The sequence below is a fragment of the Limulus polyphemus genome, unplaced genomic scaffold, assembly GCF_000517525.1.
Source record: "Limulus polyphemus unplaced genomic scaffold, Limulus_polyphemus-2.1.2 Scaffold685, whole genome shotgun sequence".
NCBI classification, from domain to species: domain Eukaryota; kingdom Metazoa; phylum Arthropoda; class Merostomata; order Xiphosura; family Limulidae; genus Limulus; species Limulus polyphemus.
Genome location: NW_013666295.1, coordinates 198,818 through 216,618, shown reverse-complemented (window position 1 = coordinate 216,618; position 17,801 = coordinate 198,818). Strand labels below are relative to the sequence as shown.

The following is a 17,801-nucleotide window of genomic DNA, read 5'->3' as shown; positions in this document are numbered from 1 at the left end:
GAGATGCACGGATAAGCTTTACAACCTTGTTAGAAGGAAAAGGTGTCAACATCTATTTGTTTGAACTCAGAAACATTTTTAAAAACTGTAAGTGAATGAAAAATGAAAATGCTGATTAATACCTTATTTGATCATGTTTCATTCTACTATATATATATATATATATATATCGTTCATTAGTAGTTACTTTATCCTGTATTTATCCTACCAGATTTCAGGTGTTGAATAATGATTATTTTGATGATGAGGTTGGCCTGATTTATCTTGCTTATTTATTTACTTATCCTATCACACTTCTAGTGTAGATTAGCAATTTTTTTATCATTACTCCATCCTACCAAATTTCAAGTGTTAATTAATAATTTACTTGATAATGAGACTTTTCTTGCTATCACATTTCTGCTCTTCATTAAAACTTATCTGATCACCTCTCCATCTTAGGGTTCCTACACCTTGAGCAGAATAAAATTCCATGACTTTTCCCAGATCAACATATGTTAGCCCCTGACCATTTGATGTATGTTTGTAATGTATCATTACCTATAATAAAATGTAAAACTGCAAAACATTATTCATACATTTTTTAACTACCTGGAGTACCCATCCTCTGGATGGAAGTTATGTAAATACACGATTAATGAAAGGTTATCTTAGGACAAGAAAAGTTGCTTCCTTTACATATAATTGTAAAAAACACAAAAAAGGCCATAAAAACTTCTAAACACAAAATGTGAAACTGCAAATTTGCATGTATCTCTGCATGGACCCAACAAACCTTCATACCAAATTTGGTGAACATCCATCAACTGAGGGAAATATAGTGGTACAAAATGCAAAAACACCCATAAAAACTGCAAAACTGAAAATTTGTATGTACCCCTGCAGAGACAATCCTTTCGAGACAGGTCACAGGTGAAAGGCCATGTCATCTCCTTTGTTGACTTGCATTAAAAATTTTATTGAACTACTATTTCATGAATTTATATCAATAAGTTGGTATCCAACTGTAGATTAAATTCAAATTTTAGAACTATACATTACTCAATTTGTTGATTTAAAAGTAAATATTAAAAATGGAGCACTGGTTCAAATTAGATGTTTGTGAAGTCAAAATACTAAGTCTATAGTTTCATACAAATCAGAAACTTAAATTACAGATATTGACAAGCTAGAATATAAAATAAGAACATCATATCTTTTTTAAATTTGTTAAGATATTGCTCACATAATAAATCAAACATAGTGCTACCACGCTCACCTCCTTCCATTTTCAGAAACGCTCCCTTATATACACTTACTTCTATATATGACATGAATAACCAATTGGATGCTCAGAACGTCCCCTAGTGGTTTTCTCACCCTTTCTAACGTACCTAGCATCATTTCTTTCTTTTAAATCAAGATTCAATGAAGTAGTTTGTGTCTTTAGTCTGCTCAAAATTTCATATTTTTTCAAACCCAAATATAGCTTAGTTACCAAGTTTGATAAATTATAGTAGAATTCTATGGTATTGATGTAGTAATTTATGATTTTTTAGTTATTCAAAAGTATATATTAAAACCTAAAAAAAAGTATTTTGTTTCATATCCTCCACGTGCAAATTTTTTAAAGGCTTAGCAGCCTACATCAAGCAGCAAACAAGTACAAAGGTCGTAATTAGAAGAGATAATTGTTTGCTTTACTTCTTTATTTACTGTTCTATGTTTTAGAAAAAATAAGTTTAAGAAGTTATTTCAAAATCGCAATAATCTATATACATATATAATGTATAATAATTGAAATGTGACTGTATTTTACAAAATACTAGTCGACTGAAACACAGCCAAGACAAGTTACTTTGTACAGACCAAAGGTCACCTTTATGTTATTTGATAAGGTAACATGAGTGCACGTGAGTCATGTTGGTGTAACTTCTGTATTGTTAGCTAGGCACGGGTGAAAGGTCAATAAAATAAAAATAATAAATATATATATAAATGTATAATGTTATGAGATTTAAGCTATTTGGTTTAAACATTTATGTTTTTGTGTTATAATATGTGTTCATTCTAGAATGCTAGAGGCATAATTTATATTTATTTCCTAATTTTTTATGGTGGTTGTGAGATCAGTCAAATTTACCCAACCTGTACAGAGATTAATTACTGAAAATAACAGATAATATATAAAGTTTCTTCTTAAGAAATGTCTGATAACTATCCGGACATTATAAAGATTTTGCTTGTGAAATTTCAAAATTTCCTAATGCATAAAAGTATTATTAATCTTAAAATGAAAATTACTTTGCATGATAGATAGGCAAGACATGAAAAGAAAAAAAAGGCACGAGAGAAACATTGCTTTACAAACCTAAGACTTAATAAAAAAATTAAATATTTTGCAGATAAAAGCATTGTAATGTTTACTGATAAACTGCCAAATTTTGTTAACAATTGCTTACTAATTTAAAAGTTATAGCATGAAAACTATAACAAGCACAAAATGGTTATGAGGTTGGTCATGGGGATCAACCCCAGGTTGAAAGAGTTAATGAACTTCCATCCACACTTTGTAAAGTAGTTAAATAGATATACAACACACAGTACTATTACATTTATATAGATACAGACAAAACAAGCTATATGTTAAGAGTCACAGATTGCTTAAGTGTCATCTTGCAAATTTTCAATACGATTGGTCAATGTCATTCTCAAATTACTGATTCTTTATCAATACATACACAACAAAGGCAGTTTATCCATTTGCTTATAATAGTGCATACCAATCACTTTTTAATTTCATTTTAAATTACAAAAATGTTGTTACAGTATAAACAACACTATTAATTTTACTAACTGTGACTACTGTGTTTCAACTTTTAATATGCTGAAGGAACATGTTCATGTCCACTGTTGTAAAATAGAATATTCTTTAACAAGTACACTACTTAAACATCAATTAATAATAAATAGTCCAGCATATTGGTGCTTTTAATCTTAATAACTGTGATTATTATGTTTCAACTTTTAATATGCTGAAGGAACATGTTCACGTCTACTGTTGTAAAATAGATACTCTTTAACAAGTACACTACTTATATGTCAAATATGGACTCAACTAAATGTTCTGAAAGTGGTCACCATTTTCAAAGTGCCTGCCATGGGTTCTCAGGAATCAGACTTTTACTGATGTTTGGTTTCTAAATCTCAAACTGATCACTGTTTTTGTTTAAAATTGGGACATATGTAGATCACTAATTACTGACTAAACCTAATATTGACACATCTTTTTTTTTTAAGTGGCTAGTATTTTCAAGATGGCTGCCACAGGTATGGAAAATAATGATTCTTGTCAATAACTAGTAAGCACTATCCATATTTTATACAATTATTGCTACAGATATGCATAGGAAGTAGATAGATATGCTAGAATGTATATTTTTGACACTCCAACTCTTTTGAAAATCTCAAAATCTTATATACAACCATGGTAATTATCCCTGCAGCTTTTACCCCTCACTTTTTAATGGAATTTATATTTCTACTATCTATAAAAGAATTGCACACATTAAGGAAATTACCCATTGATCCAGAGCACACTGTATTACTTTTGCACAAGTTTTGAAACTGGTCATATCAAATTCATCTATATCAAAAGTATTGAAATCTTTGAATTAATTTGACCATATATTTATTGGTCACGTTACTGAATATATTTTCAGTTCTACGCAAGTTTTGCTCATTAACAAGATCCTACGATTATTTATACTTACAAATAACTAAGTTGTAAATTATAACTGTACAAACACAACACTTCATACACAGAATCAGACCTGTTGATAAAATATCCTCAACATTTATTGTAAATTATTATTGTACAAACATGACACTTCATACATGGAATAAAACCTTTTACATGTATATTTTTTTTTTTCAAATATGTTTTATCTCAAAATTACTAGTATAATATTTCATCATCCGTATTTTTTTTTATATTGGTTTTCTTTAACTATATCTTGTAAATAGCACCTATCAAAAACCACTGCGCAAATTGTACTATGCAGCTATAGGCAATGCTTAATGATGTAAATTTTGTTTTATAACAAATTAAAACAAAATTACTGATAAATTATTATTATTTTATTAAATTATTAGTTATTTTTGATAATTAACTGAATAAATATAAGAACAGATTTGAAATAAAAACCCATCAAAACTGTGTGGATTTGTTTTATCTTTGAAATGCCCAAGTTGTCACATGCTCTTTCTATGACTAATGACCTAGGGACTGTTTTATTAATGTTCTAAAATATTTAAGATTAAAACAACTTACTTAATAGAAACAGCCTATCCTAAGTAGTAATTTGTTAAGGGCTTTTTAACATTGGTCTGTAGTAAACTGATTCTCTGTGAACTAGTTTTAGGAATGCAAATCCAGGGCCCTTACACCCCATTTAAGCAGGAACCTAACTACTGTTTATCTAATCTATCACAATTGCCTTCATGCTCCATGACAATTAATGGTAAGAAAAAAGATCAATGTAGACAAAACACTGTTTAGGCATATAATACAAATATTGACATGCAAAGTCTACCAAGAGCAACTTGTATGGAAATTTTGGCATAAATGATAATTCATTTTTTGACTCCTGTGCCCTATCAGCATAACTGAATCACATCAAATTCACAGACTTTTCCCAGTTTTGACAATTTATTTGTTTATCCTTCCACATTTCTAGTGGTGATTAGCAACTTTAATGATTGATCATCTCTCCATCCTACCATATTTCAGGTGTTGAGTAATAAATTACTTGACCACAATGTTGACCGAACTTCTCTTGCTTATTTATTTGTTTATCCTACTACATTTCTGTTGTTAATCAGCAACATATTTCGTCTTCCCAATCTCAAGAGTAACAATTTACTTGATCATGAGTTTGTCCTGAAACTCTCTTGTGTTCAGTAATAACTTGCTTGATCATGAGTCTATCCTGCAAACTTTCTTTTGAACTTATTTGATCATTTGTCAAATTATCTATGTTTATTAGTAACCTACTTTATCATGTGTAGGTCAGGAACATCTTTAGTGCTGACATGCTACTTACTTGATCATGTGTGAGCCCTGCAACATCTTTATTGTTGATAAGAAGCACTTGATCTCCTTCATTTAACCTTGGTAGGCAAGTGTCTGCAGGAGTATTAGGGGCCACTCTTGACACCAGGATTGGTAGATTCTGATCTGCTCCACCCTTTCAATTATATGTATAAATAAAAAACTGATGAGATAAAACTCTAAACTAGGTGCCTAAAAGCTCAGGACTACTTATCTAATTATCACCTGCATTTTGTTCCCAGACATAATTTGGGTATTATGAGCTCTTTCATACCCACATTATATTATTATCCACATCTATCAAACTACACTGGGGTTCTTGTACTCTTAGTTTTACCCTCTAAGTAGTAGCTGTAAAATGAAAGTGTCTCTCTTTGTAGAACTGATGAAAGGAAAAAATTGTTTATATTAAGACTCAAATTCATCAACATTTTTTGTAAGTTGTCCTTTAGTATATATCACCTTAACATGCTCAACTTTTCAAAAATTAATCTTCTCTATATAGACTTGATCACTTTGACCAACCTTACAACCAGTAACCATGAAACTATACACACTGTAACTTTTAATGTAGTAAATGTATCTTTATGAAATTTGGCAAGCTTTTAGCAAACATTAAAAGTCTGTTGTACAAAATAACTTTCATTTTTTTAATTAAATACTTTTAATAAAGATTTGACTGTAAATTTGTGGAGTTAAAGTCTGACTCAAACTCTGACTTGTTTGAGTGCAAGGCAATTTTCATGTTAAGGTTTAAATACCTTTTTTCATCCTACAGTTATCAAATTTAATTTGCATAACCTCCGAAATGAATACCAAAAGGTTTTTTCAGTAAAACTGTATATTTCATCTTTTATTTTATTTTCTCTTACACAATATGAATTTGACCCATTTGACTGACCTTGAAACTACTACTTAATAACTCTAAGTAGCCCATTAAACAATATAATGCTTATGACAGTATAAATCTGTTTTAATGTAATTTTACTGCTCTTTGAACCTGCTTAAGAAGCTAAAAATCACACAGAGAATGCAAAGCCAAAGTTATGGTATTAAATTTTTGAATGCATAGCTAGCAAATAAATGTATTTACTGTCTTTTTATTTATCTATCTTAATAAGCTTCTAATTTTTATATTTTGGTTACATTTATAACAATATATAAAAATAAACATAAAGAAAAAGAAATTTTGTGCTTACATATGGAGCCTGTATTTTTGCAAACAAAGAATCAAGGTGCTGATAAAAGATAACCCAAATTTTTACTAGGGTTGTCATTAGTACTTTACTGAATTTTTTATTTATTTCAAATATTCAACTTAGAATACAAAACAATAATACACACAAATCGAACAATGTCCTATCACTATTATAATTGAACTCTTTTGATACACGTAGATAAAAGTGTGCATGTCATAATGCTTTTTAAGTTACATTCAAAATTTAATTAAACTACTTTACTTTTAATCTATGTCAATAAACTTAGCATAAAAATGTAGTTATTAATTCATATTTTAATTCTAAATAAGGTTTAATTTCTTAATTTAAAAAAGAAATATTTAAACAAATTCTCAATCTTCACTTTCATGTATCAAGTGACATTATACAGTGGACCAACTGTATAATGATTGTATATACATGTTAAAGATTCCTTTTCTTTTCTCCCACTCACAAGATTAGCTATTCACACCCAGTGCTACCCTCTATATGCAAACTTTTTCTTTATGCATGTCACAAGCCTTCCCCCCCCCATTGGAATAAAATGATTGCAACATGTCTTTCATGCAAATTATCATGTGCCACTTCTCCACCAATAGGAGCATGACATACGTGACTCCCTATATACGCTTCTACCAAACTATCACTTCGAAGTTTGGCAGAGATGTAAGCACCAGAGGAAAAGTGAAGTATAAGTGGAGGGAAGTACCCATTAGAAATACATTTTCAGTATAGAAAATAATAGCTTCTGATATGGTATTTTCCTCCACTCACAAGATTAACTAGAATCCCACAATGATTACATGGAAGAACCAGTGTGAGGTAATCACAGAAGAACCACCAGGAAAGCTTCCAAAAAATACCCCTGGAAATGAGAGTCAGATCAAGTGTGTAGGAGATAGGGGTGGAAAAAGAGAGGAGCACACTCAAGTGGGAGAGAATTAAGGCAGTATAGTGATCCTAACCCTGAAAAATATATGGAACTTAATCTCACAAAGTATGACAGTAGGTAAATCAATGGATGTGCACCTAGGTGTAAAGTGGCTAGGGCATGATGAACCATACTTGGTAAGTCAACTACATCCAAAACCCATGCCACTGTGAACTGACATCTACGCAGGGGTAGGATCAGGATCATACAGTCTTCCCTCAAGAGACTGAAAAGAATCTAGAACTACTCAAACTCCAGAACATGACACGTGTTAGCTTTGATATATCGATCCGGGGACATGACATCCGGTATCGAAAAGATGTCTATTAAATATAAATCAACTCCCCCAACAGCAAAACCGACCAGAAACATCCAAAAAGCAATAACATTCTCTGAATAAGATACATGAGGGATAGCAAAAAGGACAGAGCTGGAACAATTCCCCTTCTTTCCACTGTGACCCACAACACAGAAAGAGGGAGGAATTTAGACAACCACAAACATGTGTGAGGACTGATGTTGATTGGTTCTATTCTAAATCTAAAACCCAACCACAAGGTACTGACATCCACAAGAGGATATGATGAGGGCTCCCAATCGAAGGGGTGAACTGCAATTTGATGTCTCACTCCTTAGTGATTATATAATGCATAGTGGAGGATATCACATCATCTGCACCTGCAGAACACCACTGTCCTACTCTGCACTGAATGGTTATAGCCATCTTTATGACAAACCCATTCAGGAGGGTAACTCCATGGTCGACCACCCCAGCAGCTTAGAACTGGAAAGTGGTAAGGATTCCCATACTCCACTAGAAGAAAGGGGGTGAGAATGCTTGGAAAGCCCAGAGGAAAGTTATCACCTGAGACAGTGCAATGGATGACCACGAAACCCTATTTTGAAAAGCAGACCATACTGATTTATTCAATAGAAGGCATGACAGGGATGGGCAGTTACTCCCTTTTTTTCCCCATGCAGTCCATACGTGGTACAGTCCAGAACAGACAAGCTTATGAAGTAATTACATCGCGAGATTCTTCATCTGCACGAGATATTGTAGAACAGCCCATTTCAACCATGAGCATTGCAAAGCCATGGAAATTAAAGTGAAGGTCAACACGGCTGTAAAGTGCAGATTTCTGATTGGGCACCGCTCGCCACAGAACAGGATCCCTATAAAGAATAAATGAAGCAAGGGCCTCTGAAATGAAAAGAATTTATGAATGTATACTTACCCAATCAAATTCACACAGAAGCTTGAAGAATGATCACAGTTGGAAGACGAAAACCCGATGAAGAAAAACCACGATATGGTGTAACTAATGGGAGATGAATATATTAGATGTAATCCATATGCCTGATTGTATGATTTCCTCGATTGGCTGATGAAGATGAGATGTGAGGGAAAAGGTGAGGTGTTGAATCTAATGAAAAGACACCCTGAACAAATTCTGGTGGGAAGAAGACAAGGAGGAATAAGCCAATTGAATCAAATGTTCAACCCAAGTGATGAGGGTAGATGGGGATAGATCAAGAAGAAAGGAAGACTACCATGGGATAAAGAGTCGGGACTGAGTACCATGGAAAAAAGCTGTGCGAGCAACATAGCAACAAAGTGTACAGACTGGACATAAAAGTCTATCCAGATCAAAACAAGGGTAGAAATGAGAAATAGAAGGAAGGGGAAATAGGTGAAAAGAAGTTACCCTCCCTGGCCACTGAAGTCTTTGGGAGGAAGGAATGATCTGGATAAAGGAGAAGATAGATAGGGTGGTAAAGCATACATGAAACTTCAATGGCAAAAAATCAGACCTTCAACATCCACATGCTAAAAGGAGAAGGCAGCATTTCCCAAACTTTACAGACCCAGGAATCAGGTGTTTTACATTCTCATTTTTTGTGGACCGTCTTGTATAGATAGGTACATGCATGTACACACAAAGTCCACATGGTAAATTGTAAATTACGATTTTACTGCATTAAATATGCATATTTATGATACCATGAAAATAAATGGAAGAAATTGTATTTCACTGTTTATTCAATCTTACAACATTAAGAATTAGAAATTAAATTTCACTGTTTATTCAATCTTACAACATTAAGAATCAGGAAAAAGAAAATTTTTTAATGTGAAGGATGATGATATTTGTTATTACATAACAACTTTAGATCAAGAGGAAAGGAAGTTAATTTAACCCTCAAGTCTGGTTCAACATTCAATCTATTTCTATACTTGTTTTTTAAGAAAACTAAAGGCAAGAAGCAAGTTTCACAGTTATATATCATAACAAAAGGCATTAGGTATCTGACCACTTTTTCATGTAACTCTGCAAATTTATTCTGCCAAAATTAATCAAGAAGAGTTTATCAAGATGCTGTTTCAAAATGGTGTCACAGAAAAGTTCAATTAATGAATCCACTTCTGATTCATTTAATTGTAAGATTTCTTCATTTTCTGTGTTAACAGTAAACAGGTCCCTAATTTTTGCCTCCAATTGATGCCAGTAAAATGTGTCAATTGGATGAAAATATTCATTTAAGCCTGATGTTAGCCCCAATAGATGTTTTTAGTTGCTACAGAAGTTGCATCTGAGATGTTAATTTAAGCATATTCATGTAAAAAGCCAGTCCCAAAAGAGCCCATAGTCATACCATGTCATGTAGTGTCTTATCAAGTTCATGATTGTTGCGCGATATTGATAGTATAATGCATTTTTTTATGTTTTCTGGGCACTAGTCACAGGTGTGACTCCCAAAGTGGTAACATGAACTTCAGAATTCATAATCAAGAATAGTCAACCAAAACCGAAATTATTAATAATAATGCAAATGTAATAAACTGGGATTAAAGTAAAGTGAAGAAACAGTCTTACTAAACTTGAAAGTAATTTAAACGAATATACTAAAGATGAACTTGAAACAATCAAAGGAACACATCCAAGCCAAACAAAAAGTGATAGTTCGGTAGGAGAATATGGAGGGAGTCACATGCATCATGCTCCTATTAGTAGAGAAGTGACGCATGACGATTTGTATGAACAACATGTTGGAATCAAGTGATTCCAACAGTGGGGAGCAGAAGGCTTGTGGCACGAATAAAGAAAAAAGTTTGATATAGAGGGAAGCACTGGACGAGAATAGCTAATCTTGTGAGCAGAATATCGGAATATCACTTTATTTACATTTTCTTAGAAGATGATAAGTTCTGTTAAAATTTAAACAGGTTGGGTAAACATTTATTTTATCTCAACCCTCTTAAAATGTGTGTTCCTTTGATGGAAGTTCACCATAATTTCAGATAAATTCCTTTGAATTTACTGTGTATTCAATTCTCAGATGTTATCTTGTGCAATCTTTATTTACTACATTGTTTTGCTGTAAAATCTATATATTTATGAGTACAGTAAAACAAATTCCTTAGATATTGTGCATTATTCAATTACTGTGCATACACCTATTACTAAATTTCTTTTATTTTTAGTTTAAAATAACTTATTTCATTATTTTTGTTAAGTTATACACATTATTTGGTTATTGCAGACAACATTAAATTTAAATCATTCATCACTATACATCTTAAACGCATACTAGAATACATCTATGTGATATAGTGGTAGGGGATGGTTTGATATTTCATTAAAAAGTACACCTTCTCTACATATGTCTTAATCCTATAATGTACTTACTTTGACATTGAACCCAAACCTTCCTTGCTCATCTGCTTTCATTCTGATGGTTACTAAACCCTGGATTTCTTCATGGCCATTGGGCTGAAGAGAAAACAAAGGGACTTTAATACAGAGTTCTGAGAGTGTACAAAATTGATTTCTTTATAGAAAACCACATGTATGTATGTTTACAATCATTGTATACAAAAAGTGATTTCTTTATATATTTGACAAGAAGTCAACTTATAATTAAAATATCTTGTTGCTATAAGCTTTAATTCATGATTTTATCATAATTTATCAAAATATCTCAACATATCATACAAGAAAAAAATACATAAAAAAAGAAACTGAGAGATGTTTAAAGTAGAATAAAAATTGCATAAATACACACTACAAAAGCAAAAAAATATATGGAAAAAGTGAGGGAGTTCAGACTTGTAAATTGCTCTTCCAAATTTTTTAAATAAGAGTAGCACCCAAGATTCAAATCTTGCAAGAAAGTGTCGGGCAAGCTCCACCAAAAAAGTTTTTAAATTATGCTCTGAGATGCATTTTTGATAGGGATTTAGTAAAATTTTTACATTCAATGGTTCTTACCTTCTTCCATTTTTTAGCAGGTAAACAACAAAATCAAAAATCATATCTTTACGGACATTTATTCTAGTTGCGTATCTTTCTGTTCTAGTTTAAAAAGGATTAAGTTCATCATTACAGTCGAACTTTTAAATGTTGATAGTCCACAGCTTATACTTAACAACTGTATGATAGGTGTTGGCAAAATATTATGATTACTCAAATCCTTACTTATTGAACATTATTTTTAAGTTTTAATATATTGTATTCAAATAATGTACATGAATAAATTAGCCTATAATTTAATGAAAAGAAGCTATATTTGTTAGATATAAGTAATCTTGACCAAGAGTATTGTTAGCAAAAATATTACCTAGCCTGACAAAAGTAATGGTATGCAATTTTGACAAAGAGGTCAAGGGTCACTGATAGTTCTTTACCAGCTTCTGCCATGTTTTTATGATTTAACTGGCAAAATAAAGTATCAAAAGAAATATGTTCATACATATCAATCAAGTTAAAACTGAATGAATATATAAAATGGGTCAATGATACAAAAATTCAAAGATGAAAACAAGGATTTTTAGTGTGTTTTTTCACAACAGTGTCTCAAAACACGCGTTGGAAATTTCACAATAAGAAATTGTAAAATATTGAAAAAAAATTATTGTATGTTGTTGTTTGATGAATTTCATGCAAAACTGTTCAAGGGATATTTGTGCGAGTTGTTTCTAATTTTGAAGTATGAGAATATAAAGAAAGCAGGTAAACCACATCATCTATCATAAACTCGTAGGTTACTCTAATTGAACAATGGGATTGGACTGTCTCTCTTAGCAAGCACACCATTATTGAAATTGATATCATACTTTTCCACCTGTTCAAGCTTCTGCCCATCCAAAAAGACAGAAGAACAGTTTCTGACTAAAAGCCTCGAGTGAGAGAAGCACAAAGTATGTGTACAAGTGATAGAAGAGTTAACATCTTATGCAAGAGACAAAACAAAAAAAGTGTGAGATATGAAAACAATGATAAAATAGTGTCTATCTTCTGAAACAGACACAGCAAAACACTTTTACGAGTCATACCAGCAAAAAATACATATGCAAGTGATTAGACTATAAAAAATATTTAAAATAAACATTGAAATCTGTACAAATTTAAGCAAAGTTTTTATATGAAAATTATTTGAAGGAGAAAGGCTACATGTGTAAACAAATGATGCAAAACTGTTAGTACACCAGTCCACATAATTCTACTCTTAGTATAAAGCCAATTTCTGTTGATAATGAGAAAAACAAAAGAAAACACAATTTCCTACTTAAGTTTTGTAAATATGCTTTAAAAACCCACAACTTACAAGATGTTCTACAATAGTTAGAATAACTTGTAAATAACCACTTAAAGAATATTATACATATGTCAGAGCAATCATCATTTTACAACATACAGGATATTCTATCTCAAGAAGGCCATTTCATAAGTTTAGAACTTACAGGATGTTGTACATTAGGTATAACAAGTCAATTTAGAACAATTTACAGGATAATGCACATCAGGTAAATATTAACTTCAGAAGAAACTTATGAATCAGGCAAGTAGAAGTATGTTACTCTTCAGTACACCATACTATGTCAAACCATTTTAAGTTTTTATTTTATAAGTGGTACATTACTTACTTTATGAATCACGTAAAAAGTAGTAAGTCTTCAGTGTTATCATATATATCAAACCATTACAAGTATTTGTTTATAACTGGTACATTATTCACTTTATGAACCAGGTAAAGAGAAGATAGTATTCAGTGTTATAATACAACCTCAGACCATTTAAGTTTATGTCTTATGAGAAGAATTGCTAAGAACATTCAAAGCACACATATGGGACAGTCTGAACAGTCATTTAAAAACCATATGTTTGCACTTCTTACTAATACATAGAATGTACAAATATTTCATGCTTTAAGTGTTTTTCATAAATTATTGGAGAATTAAAAAAAGAAAAGAATTTTCACTAATCAAGTCTGAAAACTTAGTTTTATTAAAACTTTAACACATGTTTATAAGCTTACATTTTAACTGCTGGTTGTGTATCACATTAAAACATATATATTATTGAACTGTATACCATACTGTTAAAAAAAGAACAAACAAACACACACACACATTCTAATATTACTGTGTTGGATATACAAAACTGTTTTGTGTAAGAGTTATTATTTAGTTCATTTAGCGATCTAATATTTAATGATTATTTAGTTTTTATAACAAGAGTGTTAAAAGTTAATTATTTTAAATAGTTATAATAAATATTGTTATGTAACGCAGTAAGATTGTACATTGTGTATAGTTCAACTGTTGTAGTATTTTTGATGTCATTATTCTCGATACCTCTAAGTTTTTCTCACAATGTGAGTATTGTTACATCATAGCATCTCATAGTTTGTAGAAATTTTGAGGCCTCAGCTTGACAATGTATATATACATGCAACTAAGCGAGCACAAGTAAAGTGAAGTTCAGTGCAGAAAAAAGTTAGTTAGTGAAAGAAAATGTGAAGTTAGCCTTTATAGGTGATTTTTATAATGTGTTTCACAGTTGTATCGTAACAACTGAGATAGGAAAAATAATTAGTGTTATCAGTTGGATTCTAAAGTAACTGAATCAGCCTGTGTAGTCTTTTGACGAAGAAAAAAAAAGACAATTATTTAAAGCTCTGGATAGAACTGTGGTAACCAAAAAAAAGTAAAGTCAGAAAACATGAAGTTAGCTGGAATGTGAATGATTAGCCTTAACGGGTGATTTCTACAGTGTGTTTCACAGCTGTATTGTAATGACAAAGATAGGGAAAAAAAATTATCTTGTCAATTGGGTTCCAAAGTTACTGAACCAGCATATGTGGAGTTTTGACAAAACAAAGAGACAATTATTTAAACCTCTGGATACAATTGTGGTAATCAACAAAAGAAGTTAAGTCAGAAAAAAGTTAAGTCAGAAAAAAGTTAAGTTAATGAAAATGAAGTTAGACTGTGTGATTGTTAGTTTAGCTGTAACAGGCGATAATCTAAAGTGAGTTTCACAGTTAACAAAGGATGTTCTAAGGAAACTGAACCCATTCGCATGTGTGGACCTTGACAAAAAGAAAACAATTACTTAAAGTTCAAGATACAACTGTGGTAAACCACGAAGTAACGTAAGTGAATTTATCACAGAGCAAATAGTAACAGAGTAGAGAAAAATAATTCATCTTGTCAATTCGATTCTAAAGTAATTGAATCAGCCAATGTGGACTTTTGGCAGCAAAAGAGAATTATTTAAAGTTATAGATACAACTATGATATCCTACAATGTAAAGAATTTTTGCACACAAATTATACTTATCTTGAATACATTATTTTAAAACAAGAACTGTGTGCTGTCTGTTTATTGTTCAAATTTATCACCAACAAGTCACAGACACGTACTGTAAAAGAATACCGGCCCCTATTCATATTCAAAATCCTGACACATTGGCTCTACATCATAGAAAATGTTTAAAAAGTGAGCTTTATCATTTGTTTATACTTTTTACTGGTTTTTTTAGTTTCTTCCATACTGATTTCACTTTCTTCATCTTCCATGTCTTCAACAAGTTCCTCGCTATGGTTTTTTACATCCACATCAGCATCTTCAACTTTCAATACATCTTCAAAATACTTCCTTCATATCTGTACTCTTTAGTAGCTCTATGCCCTCTGCATCATTAATTGCATGGATTGGTGGAGATGCTCCTTTGGAATAGTTTTTAGCTATGCTATGTATTAGATCTTTCATTCTCAATAGGTCCTCTTGTATAATTTGTAATTTTTTTTCCAGGATTCTTCCTTAGCCCTATTTTTCATGTATTGTTCATGTGTTCATGCCTTAATATAACTATTTTTGTCCTCTAATCTTCATCCATCTTTTAAAAGCTGTCATTTTATTTTGTACTGTTTCTTTCACTTCTACATTCCACCAGTATGTTTTCTTTCTTTTAGATTTATATGTCACTTTTGTTTTTACCATTTCTGCTATTTTACTTATGTTCTCTTTCAGGTAGTTCCACTCATTTTCTGTGTTAGTTTGGTCAATTTCACTTTAAATAGTTCCAGATGTGCAACATTTCTTACCTTGATGTTTAACAGTTGTGCACATTTTTATCTTTGATGATTTTCTTACATGAACGTTTTTTTTTATATACTTCATTTTAATCTTTGGTTTGCTCGGTTTTAATTTTGCCATACCTATCATTAGATGGATAAATGGAATAAAGGATGCTCTTGAAAAGAGAGGGACATCAATTGAAGAAGTTGAAGAGCATGCTACATTTGAAGATAGGGCAGTGTGGAGAAGGTTGATAGGCACAGAGACTGGTGACTTAGTACTAAATGATGTTGGTGAGATGAGATTCCTTCCTTGTTTTGCACAAAGCTTAACAAACAAATTTATGCCCATCTACTTTAACCTCAATAAACAGAAAAACAAATTCCAGGAGAAATTTCATTAATTGACTTTAAGAAAAGTAATATTCAAGTCTTTCTGAGGGATACAATTTTATTTGTTTTCTGAAACATTAAAATCTAAGTATCTTAAATGTTCCCAAGCAAAAATGGACTCTTCTTTCATTATACAAGTTTAATAATGTTTTTCATAGTCAGTGAATCAGAAAACACATTGAAAACAGTGCAATGTGCTCCCTGAGTTGAAATAACTGATTCTGATTGTGAAATGATAATACATTTTAAGTTAATACTCTATACAGATTATTTAAGTGAAGTTAACACTCTGCATAAATTTTGAATTAGAAATAACATATTTTCCATAAAACGAACCTTGAATCACCTTAATCTGAGATCCCACCAGCAGAACACCTAAAATACTTTTTACCTGTGTAGTTCAATAAGATAAGAACATACAGATGATGACCATAACAAAGTAAATCACTCTGTTTTGTAATTTTACAATGATAAGCAGCACAGAATCCACACACCCAAAATGTTCCTTATTCATGTAGTTTGATAACAGAAAACTATATACATATGATTCCCATACTAAACTAAAGCACCCAGTTTTGTAATTTTACCAAGACAAAGCAGCTCATAATCCAAACACCTAAAATTTCCTTATTTATGTAGTTTGATAAAAGAACTACATACAGATCATGGCCTAGTCAAAACTTTCCTGAATGAAACTTATGATACTTATTGTTTCTCTAATGAACTTTTGTTCCTCTAGATTCTAGAACCCAGAAAAAAATGTTTTTAGGATTTAATCATTTTAAATATGTGTTTTTCTTAATAACAAACCTGTATATTTGCCATAACTTTAAGAATTTCAATCACAAGGTTTGCACACTTTCCATTACATGAAATTCCATGGCTGTTCCAAAACTTTTCCAGGACTTTGGTAAAAATGTTCAGGATCACACCATTGGGAGTTACAAAGGCATCGTATAAGAAATAAACACAAAAAAATAAGCAGAAAATTATTCAAAATCACAATATCCAGAAATGTTTATGATCACTGGAATTGAAATTTAAATCACCATTCACAAGACAGTTCTTTTCCTTTCTGAAACATAATTCCATTAGCATATTTTCCAACAGATGTAACAGACATATCTATGTAGAAATAGTTTGCATGCTGAAACAAGCACACCAAATAGGAAAGAAATATCATTTTAGTTTACATTCTTAAAACTGTTTTCTGTATATAATTTTTATTGCAAGTCCATGCAAATTAGTTCATTTAAATTACAATAAAATTTTTCTAATTTTTATTGTGAGATGCATAAAAATGACAGCAAGAAGGGGTAACAATTTATGGGCGATTTGACAAATGAAAGAATCCAAAACATGAAGAGATTATTTGGTTTGATTACAAGCTGAATGATATTTGTAAATAGAAACTTTTGTATTTCTCTGAACATTTACAATTTTGGTAGATTTGTGACAAAGCAGAAATGAGAATAGTAACAGAATGAGTTTCGTTAAAATCGGGCCACTGGTTATCGAGTTAGTGCTGTTTTTCGGGTCACTTTTATGAAAATTTCTATCATGAGTAATTTTACATCACACTACTATTCATGCTCTTTATGAAACTTCTTCGTTCAAATCTATTTCCCTGTCAACGTTCCCATCTTCATTAAAAGGCGTAAGATGACAAAAACAAGATCTTGAAGAATTTCTCAATAATGTGCCTTGGTTATGGTAGGTACTTCAAAGAAAAATAAAGTGTTACTGTTTCTTATTTGTAGAAGGTTTAAGAGGAAAGACCACAACATATTGAACTAATTC

At 31.3% G+C, this 17,801-nt stretch overlaps 1 protein-coding gene across 1 annotated transcript in view; it reads right to left on the bottom strand.

Annotated features, from left to right (window-relative positions):
- LOC106459945 (tyrosine-protein phosphatase non-receptor type 4-like) overlaps positions 1-17,801 on the bottom strand; it is a 265,493-nt gene that overhangs the window by 51,979 nt on the left and 195,713 nt on the right. Inside the window, exons 18-20 of the mRNA XM_013919617.2 lie at positions 10,933-11,016; positions 5,085-5,228; positions 8-25 (exon numbers count right to left, since the gene is read on the bottom strand). Coding sequence (XP_013775071.2) covers positions 8-25; positions 5,085-5,228; positions 10,933-11,016 — 246 coding nt within the window. The remainder of the gene's footprint in view (positions 1-7; positions 26-5,084; positions 5,229-10,932; positions 11,017-17,801) is intronic.